The sequence below is a fragment of the Lactuca sativa genome, chromosome 9, assembly GCF_002870075.4.
Source record: "Lactuca sativa cultivar Salinas chromosome 9, Lsat_Salinas_v11, whole genome shotgun sequence".
Taxonomy (NCBI): Eukaryota; Viridiplantae; Streptophyta; class Magnoliopsida; order Asterales; family Asteraceae; genus Lactuca; species Lactuca sativa.
Window position 1 is genome coordinate 63,293,370 of NC_056631.2, and position 23,187 is coordinate 63,316,556.

General features: G+C 35.2%; 1 protein-coding gene across 2 annotated transcripts; it reads right to left on the reverse strand.

Moving 5' to 3' along the window:
• Positions 1–8,141: 8,141 nt before the first annotated feature.
• Positions 8,142–14,276, reverse strand: LOC111876115 (conserved oligomeric Golgi complex subunit 3). Of its 2 annotated transcripts, XM_023872744.2 has the most exons (26): positions 14,029–14,276; positions 13,818–13,916; positions 13,189–13,272; positions 12,989–13,096; positions 12,855–12,899; positions 12,679–12,753; positions 12,507–12,602; positions 12,339–12,416; positions 12,168–12,253; positions 12,008–12,074; positions 11,853–11,915; positions 11,669–11,770; positions 11,481–11,585; positions 11,310–11,402; positions 11,132–11,220; positions 10,832–11,051; positions 10,648–10,734; positions 10,451–10,567; positions 10,335–10,367; positions 10,092–10,241; positions 9,875–9,991; positions 9,697–9,789; positions 9,489–9,614; positions 9,311–9,411; positions 9,038–9,213; positions 8,142–8,427 (listed from the first exon to the last, which is right to left on the reverse strand). In XM_023872744.2, exons 2-25 carry the CDS (start codon positions 13,899–13,901, stop codon positions 9,084–9,086), a joined length of 2,349 nt encoding a protein of 782 aa, XP_023728512.1. In that variant the 5' UTR covers positions 13,902–13,916; positions 14,029–14,276; the 3' UTR covers positions 8,142–8,427; positions 9,038–9,083. The 2 variants fall into 2 exon arrangements, with proteins under 2 accessions (XP_023728512.1, XP_023728443.1); XM_023872675.2 differs by lacking the exon at positions 8,142–8,427 and having other exon boundaries at positions 8,973–9,213.
• Positions 14,277–23,187: the final 8,911 nt, after the last annotated feature.

Below are 23,187 nucleotides of genomic sequence, written 5' to 3' on the forward strand. Positions count from 1 at the left end.
TTGTTTAATTTTCATTAAAAGCCATTTAATTATTGATCATCAATTTATTTTACAGATAAAAACTTTTAGAGTTATTCTCTAAAACGACCATATGTTGAAGAGATATATCTCCATATGACCATATTTTTCCAAAGTACAAGAAAAATGACCATCAAAGCTATGAACTTCACCTTGCTACACCCATGCTTTAGGTCACGTTTAGTTGTGGAAAAACAATTTTCATTTCCCGGTTTCAATTTCGTTTTCCGTTTTCAGTTTTCATTCGAAATGGTGGCAGTTATGTTGATGGTGGCGGCGATGGTGGTAGTGATGTTGATGGTTGTAGTGGTGGTGGGGTGGTATTGGCGTTGTCGGGGGTGGCAGTGGTGCTAGCAGTGTCGTGGTGGTGGGGTGGGTGTGTGTTTATATTTTAGAATTTTTTAGAATTATAAAAATATGGAAAATAATGATTATCATTTTTCTAAAATTTTCTATGTTGTTTGTAATTTTAGAAAACGAAAATTCCATGAAAAATTTAGAAAAATGATTGAGCTAAACGTGTTTACAAAATGAAATTCTTATTTTTCTTGGAATTTTTTCCGAAAAACGGCTCATTTTTTCGTATCTAAACGCACCCTTAGTTTTTTCTGCAAAAGCTTTGGATAGGGAAAAAAATAGGTTGCTTATTGCTTATTGCTTATTGCTTAATCTCACCGCAATAAGCAAATTTAAGTGTTTGAATAGAAGTCTTTAAAAATCAGCTTATTGTGGTAGGAATAAGCCAAATAAACTGATTTTAATAAGCAATGGGAGAATGTTTATTGCTTATTGGTCATTTTACACATGTAAGCTGTCTTGTTTGCCAATCACTTGAAAATGCTTATTGCTTATTGCTTATTCTCAGCGCAATAAGCTAATCCAAACACATTTTTAAAAAATGCTTATTCCCACCGCAATAAGCTAATAAGCTAAAAACTATTTATCCGAACACCCCCTAACACCGATATGCGGAGAAATAGTACTTTCATAAGATGTTAGAGGGTGTTTGTTTTATCTTTTAAAACATCTTTTAGTTTTTATCTTTTAAAAAGAAGCTAAAAGGTGTTTGGTAAAGGCGAAAGATCTTTTAAGAGCTACTTTTCGGATATAAGGAAAATGAACTTTTTGAAAAGTCACCTAAACCTGACTTTTTGAAACTTTTGAATCCCTTCAAAGTTAAATTACTTTTATAACCCCTTCAAACTTTTGAAACTTTTAAAAGTATGTATTTTTTAGTCATTTTACATGTAAAAGTTAAACCAAACTCTTTTTAAAAACAACTTTTGACTTTTGCCCCTAAAAAACTAATTCAAACACATTTTAATAAACAACTTTTATAAAAAGTCATTTTACAAAACTGACTTTTGCTCCTTAAAAGCTAAGCCAAACACCCTCTTATTGCTTCCACATTCCATTGCAGCCTCGAAGACAACGATATGGCCCTGAGTTGTCGTATGCATTTGTTAGTTGGGAGAAATTAAATTTACCTTCTTCCCCATATGGTTGTTATATAATTCAAAATTAGAGCCTTGCTATTGACTCTCAGTCTGCCATCCTCCCTCCTAATTGACTATTTGTTGGTGTTGAATTAACTTCTATTTATGTTTAAAAATTAATCATGTTACTCTCCAATTGAGTTAACCTATAGTAAAAAAGGAAGATACGATGATTCGAAGTTTGTTAAAAAGAACGACATTAACTCAAGAGATGGTTACTACTCAACATTCAAAAGAGGCAGAAGTACCACCCTTGATGATCAAATGAAAAGGTGTTGTGTTTATTAGTGGTTATTTTGAACGGTATGGAGCCACAACAATTCTAGTCTTTGCCTGCCTCTACCACCGACTATCCTGCTATATATATATATATATATATATATAAATGAGCATAAAACACTAATTCCCAAATTACCCTTCTACTATTCTATTGGCTAACATCATTAGTGGAATCCTCCCCTGGTTGCTTCCCATGATCTCGTGGCCCCCTTTTATTTCTCCTGTGATAGGTGAACTGGAGTGATGGGTGTGTAACATTACCCCTTCCCAAAAGACTGATCTTGTCCTCAAGATCGACTTCTGGGAACAATCCTTGTATGTTCTCAAATTCTTCCCACGTAGAATCAAATTTCGGCCTGTCCTTCCATTTGAGAAGTGCCTCCATCTGTTGCCCTTTCTCATTATTCCCTTGACAAACCCCTAACACAGCTTCTGGTACCAGTATTAACTCGAGGTTGTGTGTCAGTTGTGGGGGAAGTTCAGGTTGCATTGCTCTATCTCCGACTACTTTTTTTAATTGAGAGACACGGAAGACGGGGTGGACCTTTGCCCCTTCTGGCAGGTCCAATTTATAAGCAACGTAACGTTACCAATGCTTTGCAGAAGGGGAAATGACTTAGGAGACCATCGAAGTTTCAAATTTGTTCAAAAAACACCATTCATGTATTACATGCTCAAAAAACACCATCAAACTAAGACATATATTCAGAAAACACCAACGAAGTACATATTCTGTTCAAAAAACACCATCTCTATGGTTTGGGGGTAACTTACATGTTTAGCCCCTAACTTTTTTTCTTAACTCGGACGGTCCCTAGTGTTTATATTTATTTTGCCTTCGGACCATGATCGAGTTAAAAGACTAATATACCCTTATTAGTTTCATTTAACGTTTATTTTTATTACTTTTTAATTATTTATACAATTGATATATTTATTAAATAATAATAACATAAATTCTATAAATAATTAATAAATAATAAAAATAATGTTAAATGAATGTAATAAGGGTATATTAGTCTTTTAACTCGATAAGGGTCTGAAGTCGAAGCAAATTTAAACTAAAGGGACCGTCTGAGTTAAGAAAAAAAAGTTAGGGACTAAATCTGTAAGTTACTCAAAACCGTAGAGATGGTATTTTTGAACATAACATGTACTTCGTTGGTGTTTTTTGAACATATGTCTTAGTTTGATGGTATTTTTTAAACATGTAATACTTGAATGGTTTTTTTTAAACGAATTTAAAACTTCGATGGTCTCTTAAGTCATTTTCCCCTTTGCAGAATTAGGAACGGTCCATAGTAGCGGACAGCTAGCTTTTGCCAAGCTCTCTGTACCACTGATTTCTGTCGATAAGGTTGTAGTTTGAGATATGCTTTCTCTCCCACTTCGAAGCTGAGTTCCTTACGCTTCTGATCACTTGAATCTTCATCTTCTGTTGCGCGTACATAATATGGCCTCTCAAATCATCCAATAAGCTATCCCGTTCGATGAGTTGTTCCTCGAGGGACGAGACCCCCGTGCTCCTACAAGGTATTCGATAAATCCCTGGTGGATCTCTCCCGTAGACTATCTTGAATGGAGAGAAGTGGGTTGATGTGTGATAAGCGGTATTGTAACAGAATTCAGCCCATTGGAGCCACCGTGCCCACTATCTTGGTTTTCTTTGAACAAAAATAGCAGAGATATAGTTCCAGGGACTTGTTGACGATCTCCGATTGACCATCCGTTTGCACACGGAACAACTCCCACCAAAAAGTGCTCATAAAAATCTTGTCCCTGTTTTTACTATTGTCATTTACTTCAAAAAATGTGGCATGCCATTGCAAAATCAATGCACGTTGATGAACATATAACTCTCCTCTTTAATTTATCATTATTATATTTGGTGAGATACCCTTTAAGTTCTAGGGCATGAAATGGAAAAATATATTTTATTCATACAAGTAGATCAAATCAATTATATGTATGCAATTTTTTATTTTATCTCCCGTTTGTCGAAGTTTACAATACCACTCTTGCACCGTGCTTCAAAAAATTTAACTAGCACGATAATTGGGTATTTTCATGCATGTTTTGTTAACGTGATTATGGACTCAATATCATTAAATGTCATTACATTATAAAGTATGGTGGGAAAGTATGCATATGACCACTTTTTGTATCCGATTTCGTCTAGGTTTTTACACGCGTTCGGTACGAGATGGCATAATGCCACCATATTTTCAAGGAAATTTGATTGCCTGCATTTGTTTTGCATATTTTCCAAAATAGCTTATATCTTGTCTTATTATATTCTGACTCCAATTGTAGGTTTATGGATATACGGTGGCAACAAAGCTCGTGAATCATGTGTGGGAAGACTGTCTCGTGAATCATGTGTGGGAAGACTGTTTAAATGGTAATCTCAATTGAAATACCCATCATATGTGTCATTTGAAAATATAAATAGGTTTTCATATTCAAAATTATTTAAGCTTAGTGATTTTTGGAGAATACGGTCACAAAACTCATAAAACATCATATTCCAAAATATGTGAGGAAGTATCCAATTTAATAACATCACGAATGTAAAAGTGTCATTACTTCATAAATATTCTCAAAAGTCCAGCTAAGTCTTCTAACCTTCATAAATCCATCTAGTCTGGATACACATCAAAATAATAGGTTAGGAAAAGGATGCCTAATGATTTAATCTCAGAGTCAAACCTTATACGAAGAAAGGATAATTCACCAATCTGATTCCTAAGGTCAAACTCCTGAAAATATTTGCAAATTCCAATAAAAAATAGTTTCCCACGTGAGGGATGAAATCACTACAATTCAATCATTTGAAAGCCAACAAATTCATAGTATAAGAAGAGTTTCATAAATAAGGAATGCAATGCAAGTATCAAAATATTCACAACCCAAATCAATCTCATATCCCAACTCATAAATTGATGAAAAAGATCTAGGCTTAATGTATTGTAAACTTCATACATTTATTGCCCAGTGAGTTGATCGTAGTATAACACAAAGCACATATGCATCCTCTTGTTCATTAAAATACTAGGTATTAGTGTGTCATCTCACTATACCACATGTAGGATAGCCAGTCGTCACACACAAGTGAGGTGTTCTAGAATTACGTCGTCAATCATTAGCCAATGTTGGGATCTCTAGTCCAAGTGAACTCTCAATCTAAACCTATCCAACATGAATATGCATCTAAATGATGCAAAAACCTTTTTAAAACTCTTAACCAATATTTATTGAAAATGATTTTATTTTCAAGACAGAAGTCATGAATGCACATAATTATCATATAGTAGTCACATTGCACTTAGGGTAACATGTATCTATGGGTAGAAACTCACCTCAATATAGTATCAAGTTCTTACATTAACTCGTGAATAAATAGCTAGGCAACTTAATCTTCACTTATACATGTATAATTATAGATAAGTATACTTCATTTGTTCCCCCTTATTAAGTAAATAAGTGTCACTAAACCTTCTTAAGTCATCTTGACCCCAAACCATTCATTACTTATACCTAGAGTAAAAATGGAGGCGGCCAAAAGTAATTATGACGTTGAAAGAACAAGATACATGACCCTTGTGTTTTACAAATGAAAACCACACGACCCATGGGAAATATATAGGTCACTTAAAACATGCAATTTTTCTCACAAGGTAATGTACTTTGTTGATGGTCATAATGCTTCATGAATGGTTCCAATAGACTTTTAAACTCCTAATAATGATTAATAAATCTAATTACAGACATGAAAAGCATGAAGATTAACATACTTAAACTAAGGATTTAATAACTAGAAGTTCCAAAAACTGAACTAGAAGCCTCATTGGAGGCATGGCCCAACATTTGCATTTTCGCCTCATTTGACCTATGAACCTCATTCAAATTGCACACATAAAAGATATAGAATGTATTCCACATGAAATTAAGTTGTCATAAGAGTTTAGAACTTAATCATTTCTTAACATTAAGCTCAAAACCTCCAAAAACTCGATACACGCACAATTAGAAGCATAATTTGCTAACTTGATCTTAGAATATTTAATGATATAACGGCTTAACCGTTAAATGATTGATAATTTCATTAATCAAAACACAAATTTCGAGTTCATAGAAGCCAAGGTTAGAAAATCCCCCTAAAATTTTGCTCAAACTTCAAATCAAACAATTATAAGGAGTTGTTGTATGATGATGAACTAGGAAAAGAATCAATGTTACAAAATCAAACAAACACTAGAATTAATTATGGAGATTCGGATTTGGAGAAATCTTACAAACCTTAGACATGTTATATGAATAATTAGAGAATAATTCTACCTTCTATGATTAGGGGTGATGAAACAAGAGTTAGATCTTCAATAGAAACACCATAGAGCTTCAAACTTAACTAGACATGAAAAATATCTACTCCTAGTGGAATGTACTTGATCAAGCTACGTCATCGGAACTAAAAAGATTGGAGTTAGGAATGATTTAAACTTGATCAATTGACTTGAAAAATGATTTAAACTTGGATGTGGCCATGTGACTTGATCTAACGACTTGAAAATTCTTTAAAATCGATTTTGGCTATCATATTTGTCGAAGACCTAGCCCACATCATTTCAAAATCTTTTGTTAATTTAACTTTGGTCAAACTCCTATTGGAGAAACCCAATTTTTGTAACTTTTGCAAATGAAGTCCAAATTATGTCTAGTTGTCTCCTATGTTATTTCTCATAGACATTTTCTAGATAAAAAAAAATAAAAAAGAAAAAATGTATATAAATAACTTAAGACAAGCAAATACATGCACCATTTTTTTTCTTTTTTTTTTCTTGTTTTTTTTTTCACAAACCCATGTATTCCTCTATTCTTTTTTTTCCTTGATATATTAAAAAATAACAAATATATTTATTTAATTTTTTATTATAAGTTCTATAATTTTATATTTTTTAAATCTTTTAAATAACCAGCTAATTTACGTAAAGCCTAAATGTTGGTTTTTTTTATTTAGCCAATATTTTTATTTATGTAACTATTTGATATAGATAAATAAGTCCAATAAAATTCTTTGAAATATTTACTTGTTCGAAGGCCATGGTAGTTCAACGAATCGGGAACATATGGCTCATTTACATGATGAAATTGCTAAAATATGGAATGAACAATTTAATATATATATATATATATATATATATATATATATATATATATATATATATATATATATATATATATATATATATATATATATATATATATATATATAGATTGTGGTTGTATGAATTATATTCCAGTGCTATAAAACTAGAAATCATTACATTTCAGTGTTGAAAAACTCTTTTAAGTTTAAAAGTAAGTTCATTTATATTTCAGTTTATTTTAACAGCTTAGACGTTAAAAACTAAATAATCTTCTTGGAGACTGCAAAAATTTGGTCAGCTTTTTCTTCTGTAGATGCTTGCAGATGTGGTCTGTGGACAACAAATATTTTACCTCTTAAAAAACAAACAACACCTTAGTACACGTTTGAGGAATAAATGATCTAACTATTGTTAACTTTAGGTAACCACTAAATACTCCAACAACCTTAGAAGTGAAGGGAGCTTGTTCAACCACTTAAGGTGAGTTATTACTCAAGAATAAATATCCCATACTTCCATGACTTCAAATGTTTAGTTTTCATGTGTTATTATACATCTATGTTTTGTGACTACTTATATGTATAATGTGTAACCATGAAAATTGTTTTGATTGAGTTTTATATAGCAAATCAGGGTAAAACGTGATATTTTGCAATTACTTTTCGAACTTGTAGATTTACTTAGGATGGAATGATGGCTTGTGTGACAAACGATTATCCTAGTTACCTAAACAACGAAGACAAATGTACAACGATGATGGCATTCTATAGATACCTCATTTGCGCGTGAGGCTAGTTACCTCATATGTTGATCTTGTGTAATAGGCATATTATTGTAGGTATGATGACCCACATGTATATTGTTTAGCTATGTGCTTCCCTATTAACGATGACATAGGTAAAGATTGGATTTGAGTTAACAGAGGTTGGGATTTAGAAACAAAAAACATTGCATTGATGTTTTGATGATTCATGATGTTATTTTGAATGATGACTTATGCATTGATATTGATTGTAAACCTTTGATAACTAAACTACTAATTGAACATTTAAAACATTAGAGTTGAAATATTAGGACTTTTTATCCACAAATGGTTTTTTTAGAATGGACAGTTAGTATATGTCTAGGAATGAACTCATGACCTCTTTGTTAGATACTTTGTCAGTCAAGTGGGCTAGCCCCATCTTGTTTTTATCCACAATTGATGTTTAAATATTTTGGAAAATGATTATGAAATTAATTAAATAGTTTTTTAGACCATACAATGGACGGTTCATCAAGACGTGTAGACAACTCTTCTGTATGAGAAGTAGGTTGATAGGATCCTATTGACTTAGTGGAATAATCGCTGGAAGAAAGTGTATGAAGACGAAAGATAGAACATCCACTTATATCGGTGTTGTTTGAAATATACAAAACCATTTCTTTAGCAATAATGACCCGTCAATTATCATCAATTTGGACTTAAATAGAGGTTGGTTCAATGCCTGTGCAAATATTCAAGGAAGACCGCGAGTCAATAATGAGGTCCTTACAGTTGCATAGTGAAGAAGATAAATTCAATTTCTCACGAGTACTAAATGTGTATACAACTCTTTATCAAGGCCCCATTACGTTGATCTCCTTAACACATGAGAATGTGGAAGGAATAAAAGCTCGCGAATGTATTATCGCCTCATTTTGTCAGGTTACTTTTATATATTTCACATTTCAAATTTGTTTTTTCAAGTTTCTTTTATTACTGCTTTTCATATAAAAGAAATTTAACCAAAACAATCCAATGCTGTAAGTTAAAAAGAATAACTAAAAAGACATAACATGACTTAATTTGAGGAAGGTTTTCGCCTTGAAGGGCAAAATCTTAAAACCTGACTATAATTTTTGTTTTGGGATAAGAAAATTTTTACTTTATGGCCTTATAGTTGATTTTTTTTTTTCTTTTAAATATCTGTATCTTTTAAAAACCTTGTTATAAAATGAGGGAAGGCCAGAAATACATATGCCTCTTCACAATAAAAAAAGAAAAAACAGATAATATGAAAAGCCTTGAAACAAAACTTGTGAAATCCTAATATAGGTTTGATGAGTTTCATGTACCTTGATCTTTTTGGTATCTCTACAAAACATTTGGAATTGTCAAACTCTATATAAGATTGTCAAGCTGTGCTTGAAGTTCCTGAATGGACACCATCTTTATGTTATCAATTTCCTCCTGAGAGTACTCCTTTTTCAGCAATGATTCTACTTGTTCATGAGCTTCTATGATATTCGTCCTAAACAAAAAAAAACATCAAATTATTCAACTCCCTCATTCTAAACATCTAAAAGAATCTTAAAGATATTTGAGGGAATGCAGATTAAAAATCTTACTTGATTGGTTTAAAAAGTATTGTACGTGTCGATGGATTTTGTAGATAAAGCTTCATTTTCTCCATCACTCTTGGCAGCTCATCCTGCATGCCTGCATTCACCTGTACCAAAACAATATAACTTTTAAAAAATAATAATAATAATTGGTTTAAAAAATAATGGATTTATAAGCACATACCTTCTGCACGATTTCAGCAACCTTATCTGGTGAAGCAAACGCATGCTCCTTGAGTGATTTTCCCATAGCTGACTCTAACTTTTGATTTTGACCACCTGATGACAATGCCACCCTGACAGCTGTCACCTTCAAGAAACACAAAAAAAATGTTTATTCAGGTTGTCCCCTTATTTATTTTGCTGAAAAAGAGAGAAGATAAATAACTAACCTTTGTAACAAAGGATAGCATGGGGTCTACTACTAGCTTAGTGACTGACATGATAAACTCTTCACATGTGGCTTTCAGGTTTTTCTCAAGTTCCTACATTTAATAATACAAAAATACAAAAAACCAATATAATTAAATCAAAAAAAAAGTAACAAATCATGAATTACTAACTGTATACCTTCTTTGCATCAATTTGACTTTCCAAAACTCGAGGCGACAGTGTCCTTGCCAAAGAAGTTGACCTTGACCAATCAAATAACGAGGTTTGACCTCTAAGGATTCGTCTCAGATGCTCCTGAAGTGATCACATACAAATGAATACAAACTTTCAGATTCTTCTAAGAGATTATTGTTTTTTTTTTTTTGAAAAAGGAGAAGTTGAAGTAGATACTAACCAACAAATGGGAGAAATCCAGTTCCTTGTGTGTGACTGAGAATTCTATGTCAAAAGGTGCAATCTGTTCTCTTAATATAAGAAGATGCTTGATGAGAAAAAGTTGTCCATCCATTTGTGATGATCTTTTTGCAACAAGTTTGCTTGCTTTCTGTAGCAAACAAATAAAATGAAACATTCAAACACCTTAAAATAACTGTAGATTAAACATAAAAAGAAATCTAAAGCAATTAAATTCACTTACTTGGATGGATAAAGAGCAAACCTCAACAGCTTCCTGAAGAATGGAAGAAAAAAAAAGGAATTGAATTAAAAAAATAAAAACTAAAAAATATTATGAGATGTTGAAAATTCACACACCTGTGCAAGGCCAGTAAAAACTGCTTGCTCCAGACAGTTATATAGTTTTGAAAGACAGGATACGGTTTTTTCCAGTGGAGGGTACCAAGTCTTGACAACATCTGAACTCAGTTCAATCTGCAAATTAATAATTTAAAAATTATAGAATTTATATAAACATATATAGGATTAAAAAGGTGATTTAAGAAGTTAGTTACAGAAGTGGGATCTGATTTGATCTCAGGCGATTGTTCCAGCTTTCCAGGGTAATCCAGATCTTCATCCAAAGGGAGATAATTTGCTATCTAAGATGAACATGAAACAGAATTTAAACTATGGAGATAACAGCTTATTAGTAATGAAATTATTTCAATAAAAGGATAATATGAAATGACATAATACCTCATCACGAATATGTGTTCGAGCACGGAAGGTTAACCTTTCATGAATATCTGCTAAAATTCTGTCTAATGTGGGCCGAATTCCAGCCAAAGATTCACTTCTTCTGCTCAGTTGTTCTCCTATAACTTCTATTTTGAGAATATCCACAAGTTCACAAAGAACATCAAGATTTGTTTCATGGATTAACTTTGGTCTCAGTGTATCATACAAGAAAGTACATCTGTAAACACGAAAGCAGCATTTCAATTTTCAACAAATACACATTAAAGATTATATAAAAGAATTCCATTTATAACTTACAGTGGATCTACCAAAGGAGCCAGACTTGTTATATCTTCTGAAGTTGATGGGAAGAAATGGTCAAACAGTTGGTGCTCCAGCTGGCAAACCTGTCAAAGTGATTACAATACAAACAGAATTTTTATACTCTTTTTACATATATGAATACATAAAGGCAAAAACATTATAAATTAGATACCTGCATCAAGTATGCACATCCGGATCTGGTTAAAGAAGGTAAAGTCTCCTTTTTGGAATATTCTGAAATCCTTTGAGATACTATGCCTTTTACCTGGATGACATAAAGAAGATGAATAATTACAATCAGATCATATACTGAAAATTTCTGAAAAAAAAAGTGAAAACTCACCAAAGATAGGCGTTGTTCACAGTATATTCTGTGACATTCTGAAAGAATTTGAACATACTCTTTCCTTGAAGATCTTCTTTCGATTTCTTCAAGTACTGGTTTAAGCTGTGCATATGTGGCTACTATTAGGTTTATTTTATTAATGGGGTTAAAGGGATCATCATATAGAAAGTAAGATATTTTTTTACCTCACTTGCAGCTGCCTTGAAGCGGACATATATGATAGATGCCTCAACACCCTCAGAAACAGTTGCTTTATTTCCACCACTACCCTTGAGTGCTGTTTGAACCTGTACAAAAAAAAAAAAAATTAAAATAAAATAAACATTTTTGTTCTAGTAAAGTAAAAGTGCTTTGCTTCAAAATATTTACCTGAGAAGTACTACTTTTGAGAACAGAAAGAACATGAGCACGTATCATCCCCAAGGCTCGAGACTGTAATTATGTTAACTCGATAAAATGTCAAGCAAAATTCAAATTGGGGAAATTAAAAACCTGATTTTTAGAAGGAAAAGTGTGTTACTTACTTGAAGTTGACGAAATTTGACCAGATAAACATTGGATTCAGCATACTGAGGATTATTTTCAACATACCTAAACATCCAATAAAACTGATGCATTAATATATGAAAAGAATAGTAATTTTGAACCAAGTAAATACATACTAGTGTTGAGTAATTTACTTACGTGATGCAATCATCGAGTTTTTTAAGTTGTGGAAGAAAGTTTTCACTTGCAACATTTGTATTTGAAGAATAAAAGCTGGTAGCAACCTGCAATACACAGTATGAACAAGACTTAATTTAACAAAATCTTTATTAGAAACTAGTTGATTTAGGCTATAAATAATACTCTTACATTCTCTAGTTCATCAAAATAATTGAGTTTATTGCGAAGGGATTCTGCAAACTCGATCAATCGTTGTTTCTCTATTACCTGCAGTGTAGAAAGAATAATTAGCCAAACACTCAGATACGATTAAACATATGTTACTGATATTAATTATAAAATCAAACAGGACCCCACCATTCGGTCACATGCATCATGAAGAGTTTTGGTCTTTGTTGCAACTACTTGATGTTGCATTTGTAATTCATTGAACAAATCAAGGGTTTCATCCACCTGAAAAGTGTAATGGTTAAGTTGACTTGTCAACTAGGTAAACCTACAAAAACATGGAACAAAAGTTTATGTATACCTGCTGAAGAATACTATCACATGTCTGTATCCTTTCAGTTAAGGTGCTAACATATTGTTGATACTTCTCTTCTGTCTATGAAATAGTATTATAAATCAGATGTGAAGTGATAGCCAATGGTTGCTCAAAGGAAAACAAGAAAACAACAGGGGAAAGAGGAAAGACATGCTACTAACCTCTGATTTCATTGCTGCTTCAAGATCTGTAAACCACTTGTAAAACTGTATTAAGATTCAAGGTCAATGAGTGTCCATTAATTCATCAAGAAAAGCATATTGTAATGAAATCCAGGCTGAGACCTGTTACATACCTGGTTTGTATTGACCAAAACACCATCTATTTCACCAGATTCTTCCACAGTGCCATGCTTTGTTGAAACAGATAAACCATTATTCTCTCTGGATATATTTTCCTGTGACTGTAGACCATATTATTGATCACAATATCAGCAAATTATGCAATAGGCATGATGCACATTCAAGTAAATGTTATGTACAAGCAAGAACTCACCAATTTGGAAGGAAATGGTCGATCCACAACTGCATGAGAGAGTGCTATTATTGCCGCATGTTGCTGCTCAGTCAAGGGAGCATTCTGTAGAATAAAAACAAGCACTGGATAAGCACCTAAATAAGACAGCATTTCAATATATTATTGAGTGAAAAAGATGCACAGGTACATAACAAGACTAAATTTCCTCAATTTCACCTTATAACTTCCAGTAAGATATCATTAGTGTTATACATTGTTAAGTTTCATCCACCCTCCCACCACTGGAGTTCACTTTCTAAAGAAGTAGGAAAAAAGCAATTCTGGTGCAACAAGACTAAATTTCCTCAATTTGGCCACTCACAGTTATACATCACACTGATATTTAAACTGTTGGAAACTGATCTTCAACTTCCAAATGAGGAATCCTAATTGTAAGACTCCTCCTTCTGTTAGAAATGTTATTCAAAGCATTCTCTTTCAGTTTCGATTTGACAAAGCCCATTTCTATGTATACATCCGCTAACATTCAAGTTTTGTAATAGTAAATATTGCCAACAACTTAGCTATTCCAATTGAAAATTGTGGAACTACACGACTTTTAAGATCAAGAAACAGTAAATGATATGACAAATTGACAAGAACAGAACCTGTTCCCACGTAGAGGCGAAGTTGTAGCCTCTAGAAACAGCTTCTGAATTTGGAACGCCTGTTCTGGTGGTAGTAGTAGTCATTTCCTTATTCGTTAACTGATTTCATCAACATTGAGGGAAAATTAGTTGAAATGTTAATAATTGCTGAGCTGTAAGAAAAATTTATATACTGGTGATGAACACATAAACGAGATCTGATAGAAATTACCTATTCTGAACACAAATCGTCGCTCAAGGTTCGAAATTGATGAAAACCCCTTCACGTATGCCGTTTACAGTGATCGAGTTCACAATGTTCAGATTTCTAAATCGGCGTTTGAAAACCCCTTCAGCTAATACATATATCGCAAGCCTGGACAGAAGATTCTCGACGTCGTTTGAAGCTCCGATGCGTGCAATCTTGCAATCCAGAAATCTCGTCGGAATTACAGTTAACTGGGAGGGGAGAAGGGTACGCTTTTAATTCAAGTGAAAATATAAATGATAAAATAAATAAGAGTAAATTACACAGATGGTCCCTGTGGTTTCGGTTAATCTGCATGTTTGGTCCTTAAATCATTTTTTAACTTGAAAAGTCCCTAAAACTTTTATTTGTTACGTATTTTGTCCTTGATAGACATAAAATGACCATTTTTCTCTTAGTTTATTTTTTTCTAATTAATTTATTTTTAAATAATTGCTTTTATCATTATTTAAAAAATCAATCCCGTCACCACCTCTATCCATCTATCACCACCACCATGGATGTTCAAAAATAGCAAAAATACAAACCAATAAATCCATTTAACTTATGAATCATAACACATTCAAACCTATAAATCAAATATGGAAATCAAATAAAGAAGTGAAATCATAAATCTAACTTAGAAATTCATTCAAACCAAAAATCAAATCAAGAAATCGAATTCATAAATCAAATTTGTACAAACCCAGAGGCGGATGTGAGTGGAACATGAAAATATACATGGGAAGGTAGGGCAAGAATGGGGTCTGGGTTTTTGTTCGTCGGAAAAAGCCTCAGCGTCGACGATTTTCTATTGAGCGGTATTCCATGGGATGTAATATCGATTCCACCAGGACCTTCGATTCCAATCTACCCTTCACCATACTCGATTTCTCTGCTTCGGCTATATCTTGAACAAAGACCAAAAGAACACCAAATCAAAACAAAATCGAACTTAAACCCAAGCAAATCAGAAAACCAAAATCGAACTTTGAAACAAAATTAGACCAACAACGAACCTCAAATCAAACCTCATGTAAAGAAATTGATGAACCTCAAATTAAAACTCGGGGGAAGAAATTGATGAATCTCATATTATTGTCGGTTTCACAATGGGTTGATGTACCGCCGGTCTCAAGGGTGTGCTTTATCGGAAGGGTCGTCGATGGTGATACTCTTTGCAACGACGGAGATGGAGAAATCTTGTAATGTCCCAATCCTAATGACATAAAATTTTCTCTTTTAGATTAATAAATCGTTAATACATATCATTTCTATAAAACCAAGGTAATTAAGATTTAGCAAAACATCATCGAATCAAAGTAAATCACAGAATGCAGAAACATGTGGTGTGTGTTCTGCAATCATCCCAAGCTTTTCCATTTGAAAACCAAAGTACTTGAAACATAAAATGAAAACTGTAAGCACAAAACTCAGTGAGTTCCCAAAGATACCTCATACCATACATAATTAAGCACATAATGGGCCCCGCCCACACTCGTATATCGGCCCCCAATCACTGAGATACGGGCCCCGCCCACACTCGTATATCGGGCCCGCCCACACTCACTGTAACGCCTGAATCTTGGTATGTATTTTAAGTCAATTTATTCATTTTTGCAAAGGGACTCGACAAGTCGGAGGCCCCAAAATCGTCGAGTAGAAACGAATCTTGGACGCGGGACTTGAAGTCTACTCGACGAATTAAGAAGCCTCAACTCGACGAGTAGGGCTGCCATAGTGAAACCCTAATTTTTAGGGTTTTCACTCTATTTAAGGACCTTAACACTTTTTTGTGGCCTCCCTCATCACTTCCCTCAATCCAGCAAAACCCTAATTCGTGATCTTGAGCCTTTTTAGTGTGTGTGTGTGTGTGAGTGAAAAGATAGTGATTCTTTGGTATTTCCTTGAAAGAGTGGAAGTTAGAAGTGCTTGGTTGAAGGAAGAAGCTTTGGATCTAGATATTTCTTTGTCAAAGCAGCCTTATTAAGGTATAAAGTCTATACCTTGACTATCCGTTTACTAGATCTCTTCATGGAGTCGTTTAGGGCCTTAAGGAGCCTATTTTGGAACCATTCATGGATGCAAGCATGTTTTGGAGTTATGACTTCAGATCTAGATGTCCATGGCCTTATGAGACTCAAAATTGCCAACTTTAAGTCTTGGCCCTTCTCCATGCCTTAAATCTCTTTAGGAGTTGAGTTTTGGTGTTATTAGCTTCATGACACCATGCATGAACGTAAAGTTAACAACTTTACGTGGTAACTTAGTCCTAGGGGACCAAATCTATGGTTTGGAAGCATTGAACCCAACTAGAAACGATTGAATGGGTTTAGAGTATGGGGGACTCGACAAGTTATTCATACAGCTCGGCGAGTTGGGTCGTGGTCCCCCAACCTTTTATGTTACTGATCAAACTCGTTGAGTCTAGGAGATGACTCAGCGAGTTGGCCATGGTTTTGGGTTATGAAGATTGAGGAACTCGACGAGTTCAAGGAGGGACTCGGCGAGTTGTTAGTGAAATGTCCCGACTCTGTACGAAGGGGAACTCGACGAGTAGGATTGAGATTCCAGGGTTTTATGGATCATGGAACTCGACGAGTTCATGAAAGAATTCGACGAGTAGGATCGAGATTTCCAGAGTTTTATGGATCAAGGAACTCGACGAGTTGATGGACCAACTCGGCGAGTTGATTCAACCAGGATGTTAACTTTGACTTTGAACTTTGACAAGAGTTGACCCTTAAAGGGGTTATGAGTATGAAAGAGTAACTAAAAGAGATTTTATATGTAGGAGTTTGAGGAGAGTTGATCCCAGAGCCGATGAGAGTTCAGCTACTTCACGACACTGAGGTGAGTTACCTTCCAGTAGAAGTGGGCCGAAGGCACCAATGCCAGTCCACTAATAAGAGTTATAGTAGAGATGATTGTCTTTGTGATAATTATCTGGTATGTCACTATTTGTTATGCTTTATGTGCTATTATGTTATGATGTTATGTGATAGTGGTAGGAGGGATAGGATAGACCCCAATACCGGTCGATAGGGCCGAAGGGGTATGCCAGCACCCGGATAAGCTAGGTAGTATATGGCTTATATGTTTACGCACTAGGATGCTATATGGTAGAAGTATAGGTGAAATAGTCCCGATATCAGTCGAAAGGACCGAAAAGGTAGTCCAGCACCCTGATATGTTAGGCGAGGTACCAGTCAAAAGGATCGAAGGGGTAGGCTAGCACCCTGGTATTCTAGGCAAGGTATCGGTCGGCATGACAACAGGGGTAGGCCAGCACCCTGATATGCTAGGCAGTTACCGGTTGAAAGAGACCGAAGGGGTAGTCAAATACCCAGATATGTTAGACAGTATGTATATTGTGTGGTATGTGGTATGATAGGGAAACTCACTAAGCTTTGTGCTTACGGTTCTCAGTTTTTGTTTTAGGTCCTTCTTCCTTAAAAGGAAAGGAGCCGACACAGTAGCAACACATCACACACACGATTTTCCGCATATGAGATTCGTGGGGATTTTACTCTGACAGTGTTACTATCTTATGACATGCTTTTGAGACATATGATCTATGGTTTTTATGAAATGAAATAACTTGATGATGTTTTTCTCGAGCTTCTCATCGAGGACATACTCATTGTCCTCATAGCGAGCAATAGTGCGAATGTATCTTATCCATTCGCTAAAGTTCGTCCCATCGAAAGTGACCTTTTGACAAAGGCTCATCAATGTGAAAGAACTAGCAGCATCGTTGTTCGCGTTCGACATCTACAAATAGAAAGGACAAAGATAGATTAGAATATGAATCCCTAATTGTCACCCAATAAGAAAAATCAGGGCTAGGATCCAACAACAATATTTACATATTAGAAAAGGGATGTCGTAATCTAACATGCAAACAATTTAAAAGTAAGTGAATGACGATTCACTAATTCTCCACCATGAAAACCTAACTTTAAGTTCTAAATGAATTTGAGAATTCCTAGGTTTAGATGAGATTCATTGAAACATTTCAATGGCATGTTTAAATCTCGATATGCCCCTCTTGTTTGTGACTGGGATACTGAGGATCACAAAGCGGGTGTGAATTACCATGCAAATTCACATGGTGCCTTCATTGTAACGATCACCCATTCGATGTGCCGGTAAACCACACACGCTCCATCAAACTATGATAAACAATGAATCACCCTTTGCCACCTTTGCTTAGAACCAATTAGTGTGCCGGTAAACCACACACACTCCACTAACTTCTTAGCAAGGGTGCAAAGTGTAATTTCATGGGATTGCATCAATTCACTTTTCCTAAAGTAACTAAGATTGGGAAATTTTAAAAAACATGTAGTTACTTTGTATTTCATATTATACTTTTAATGAGAGGATGAGGTTGCCCTATCCTACCCGTTCGGCTAACAACCCTCCACCGATCAAGCAAGTTGTGGGTGTGAGTGTACACCCATTAAGCGCCATTTTATAGGCCGCAACCTTATACCCACCTTATAAATCGGCTTCGTGAATGAGGTCTACTAACGGTAAGACTAGCATTTTAGTTATACATATATACATATATATATATATATATATATATATATATATATATTAATCTTGTAATATTATATTAGTATAGGATTGTATTTTAAACTTGTAAAATTTTAGGGTTTGAAATTTAAATTTTCTAAATTAAAACTTTTAATCACAAAACATAAATTTTAAAACTTGAGGACAAGTTTTAAACTTTTAAAACATGGAGGATCAAATAACAAATAATCTTAATTAACAATTAATTCCATAATTATCCATATTTGATTTATTTAGGATTTCTTGCATAATAATTTACCAATTTAATCAAAATAATTAATTAATTATCACATAAGGAAATTAAATATTTTATTAATTGATAAATATCTTTAATTATATCAAGATTATAGTCATATATATCAAAAAATCAGATTAAAGTTGATCTAATATGATAAAGGCAAGTTTCCATAAGATAAATATCAAAAAATCCCGAATCTGGCCCTTCCTGACGCTCGGACTCGTCGAGTGCACCATGGGACTCGCCGAGTCAGGCCAACTCGCCGAGTCCACTATGGGACTCGCCGAGTCCATGACTCAGAAACACAAATTTCGAATTTTGCAAGTAAGATTCAAACAAACAAGCAACAATTTAATAGAAACCAATCTAGGCTCTGATACCACTGATGGGTTTTGGCCATATGAACATTCCTATGTGCACATGCAAACCCTAATGCTTGGATCTAGGTTTCTCTAATTAACCATGCTTTGAATCCAATACTTCTAATGACTAATTAGGTATAAGAACAAAACAAAATCAGATCTAGAAGTTTACCTTTGAATCTCTTGTTTGATCTTGTTGTCTTAGAGCTCTAGAGTCACAATTGTCACTCCTCTAATGGCTTACAAACACCAACTAGCAAGGAGGATGATTTGAGAGAGAGGGGAGGGATTAGAAATTGGCCAGGGATTCTTTGCTTTAGCAGAGGTGCCGATTTCCCTTGCCCTAGGGGTCTATTTATACTTGTAAGGCTCCTAGGGTTTCACCCTTAAACCCTAGTTGGATAATCTTTCCTTAAAGCAATCCAAATCCTTTCCAAGATAATGCCTTGGACGAATTTGAGGCTATCCCAAGCCCTAGAATTCGTCCAACCTCTATCCATGGAGGATTTACAGCCCAAAGTGTAACTATCAAACAATTGACAGTTTATACCCTCTTATTTAATTAATCTCTTTAAGTCACCAAATTAATACTAATTAATCTATGACTTATATTAATCAAATAAAAATATTATTATTCCTTATATTATTCTCATAATATATTAATAATATCTATTCTCTCATAATAAATCATCCTATCAAGTTGCTATGGTGAAGGCAACCCAAAAGGACCATGCACAATCGGGTCAAATACTTGCCTAATATAGTTGCAGCCTTAGACACTATTCTAACACCATCGTGTCCATGTATCGATCGGCTCAGTACCTGCTACTGAGCCGAAACCAAAATCTGAACCCCGTTCATGAGTGCTCAACACCATACCGAAAACAACATGCAAGAGATCTGAATATACCCAAGAATCCTCATCCCACATGCTTCTTAGATTCTCCAAGGCTCTCCCCGATTCGAGTATGGATCCTTAGTAGTACGGGCCCAATACTACCTTCCACACCTATCCATACTTTCCTCAAGAATCCTCCCGAATCCTATAAGTCACCTTCATACCCAAACACTCACTACCCATCACAACAAAACCCACATAAGCAATCCCTAGGCTTTCCTAGGTTCCCGACCTCACCCTACCATCAGCCGCTAAAGAACTCCCCATAATGTCGGTTATCCATCTCATGAATACAATCACATGCAACAAAGTTAGATAATCCTTTGAGTAACAAACTCATCCCTACAGCGGTTGGACTCAGACAAGATCTGCGTAATGGGGTCAAATCTATCACTCTAAGATTTTCAGCCCTTGTCACATGTGACTTGACATATTCACTTAGTAGCTAACTCCCATCACCTAAGAGTTCCACAAAGCACAAAGCAATCAACATTCATGCAGTAACACTCCAATCCATCGAGTAATCACAAGCATCCAATTCTACATACTACAACCCATACTAGGAGCTCCCACTCCCGCTACTGATTGCCTTACGCATACACATCATACCCAAGCTAGCATCCCATGCTTCCCAGGATACCAGGCATCGCATAACAGGCCAACCTATCACTGGCTAATCAGAACTAGCAAGCAAATCTACAAGCTCATACAATAGGCATACAAGGCTTTTCTCCTAGCATTCTATCGTGCAAAAACTAAGCAGATCCTTATCCCTAGCTAGCATGCAATTCATAGATTCATAAATCAAATCATACCAGATAACATGTATGGGTATTTTGGGAGAAACTTACTTGATCTCGGTCGATTGCACACATTACACACTTCCTTGTATTAGAAAACTTGTTTTTCCCTTTTTAAATCATTTTTTTTCTTTCATTTTTGAAAAACTTTACCAAATCCTCATTTTAAGTTCAGACACACCCAGGAGTGTGTCTAAATCCATCAAACCAAGAATCTAATACCAACTTGTAACGTCCCAATCTTAATGACATAAAGCTTTCGCTTTTAGATTAATAAATCATTAATACATATCATTTCCATAAAACCAAGGTAATCAAGATTTAGCAAAACATCATCGAATCTGAGTAAATCACAAAATGCAGAAACATGTGGTGTGTGCTCTGCAATCATCCCTAGTTCTTCCATTTGAAAACCAAAGTACTTGAAACATAAACAAAAAACGTAAGCACAAATCTTAGTGGTTCCCAAATATACTTAATACCATACATAATTAAGCACATAATGGCCCCCTCCCCAACGAGATACGGGCCTTGCCCAAACTCGTATATCGGGACCCGCCCACTGAGATATGGGCCCTTCCCACACTTGCATAATACTAAGATACGGGCCCGCCCACACTCGCATATTGGTCCCCTCCCACACTCACATAACGGGCCCCACCTGACATTGAGCCCTGCTTGGCATACATACTAATACATACTCATGCAAGCGTCACGTAGACAACTAGAATTTTGACATGATAAACCATGGGCCGACCTTGGTGCCTTCGACCCGCTAAACACAGTGAGGAGACTCACCTCGATCCGCTGCAAATCAGATAACACTTGACCGCCGAACCGAAAATTCCACACTAATAAAAAATAAATCCCAATTAATAATTATGTCATAATCCATTAACATTGGTCTCAACTCATAAGTCCCTACTCCTAGGGGAAAAAACCATGTTACCATTTCCTTAATGGGCCCAATCCAAACTTGACCCAAGGCCTACTAATGGCCCAATAACACAATTTGAGGCCGAAACCAAACCTAAGTCCCATTCAAAGTCCTGAGGCCCAACCAAAGCCCAAAAAGATAATTCATAGCCCAAAGAAACAAGCCCAAATCCAATGACCAAAAGCCCAAAAAGCCTACTGATGAACCGAACGCATTGCGTTCCCGACCATTAACCAAAAATCACACCAAATGTCTTAATACCTTAAGTCCAACGTCCAAATCCTCAAAATAGCTTCATATCAGTGATTTAATCCATAAAGGTGAAGGCTTTAAGCCTTTTCATGGCTTAATGAAGCCCAACACCAAAGATGAACTCCAAAGGTCAAAATCACTCTAAAATGTGTTAAAAACTCCTTAATATTTTAATACCTCGGTCCAAACTTCCATATCTGACTCAAAGAGACTTCTTAAGTCATAAAGTTCCTAACTTTATGACTTAGCATGACTTAATGGGAACCAAATCAAAACCCTAAGTCCCAAGCTTCACCAAAATACTACCAAATCATGCATGGAAGGTTAATACTCATCAATATCCAAACTTTATGACTCCATAACCCTAACAAAGACCAAATATGAAGCTCAAAGGTTCTGGAGTAACTTCTACTCACAAGAGCACCACAAAGGGACCAAAACCATAACAAAATACCACTTAGCTATATCTATATGAAAGAGTCATCAAGGTTGAGACTTTATACCTCCAGAAGCTAGATCTATTTGAATAAAGCTTGGATCCAAAAGCTCCAAGCCAATCAATGACTCTTCAAGAAGCTCCTTCTTCCTCCTCAAGCACCAAAAACATACTTAAACCACTATGAAGCTCAAGAATCACTTAGATGGAGGCTAGGGTTTCGTTCTTAGGGTTAGAGATGATCGAGGCTGAAGGATGGAAGAGGTTTGGGTCCATAATGATGCTTATAAAGGGGCCAAAAACTATAAACAAGCTTTTGAAACATCCCAACGAATGCTCGTCGTTCCCTTAGGAACGCCCGACGTTCCCAAGTTAGCCCATATCCAATTTCCTTTTTGAACGCCATGCGTACCCATTTTGGGCCAAAACCCCTCTAACTTCAAATGGTCATAACTTTTGCATCCCTTATATGTTTTCGACGCTCTTTATATCCATGAAAAAGGTAGCGAGAAACCCTACACTTCTATCAACTTTATTTAGCCTGAAACCAACCGAACTAAAATCCAAAATTCATAAAAGGCCCGAACCAACGCCTTTACCGATACCCTTGGGCTCTAAAGTGAAAATCGACCCCTTT

Coding starts and splice junctions, on each gene's coding strand:
- LOC111876115 (XM_023872744.2), bottom strand. CDS start 13,901: ATGACTACTACTACCACCAGAACAGGCGTTCCAAATTCAGAAGCTGTT. Junction 12,603..12,678: donor GTGATAGTATTCTTCAGCAG/GTATACATAAAC, acceptor TACACTTTTCAG/GTGGATGAAACCCTTGATTT. Junction 9,615..9,696: donor TGCTATCCTTTGTTACAAAG/GTTAGTTATTTA, acceptor TGTTTCTTGAAG/GTGACAGCTGTCAGGGTGGC.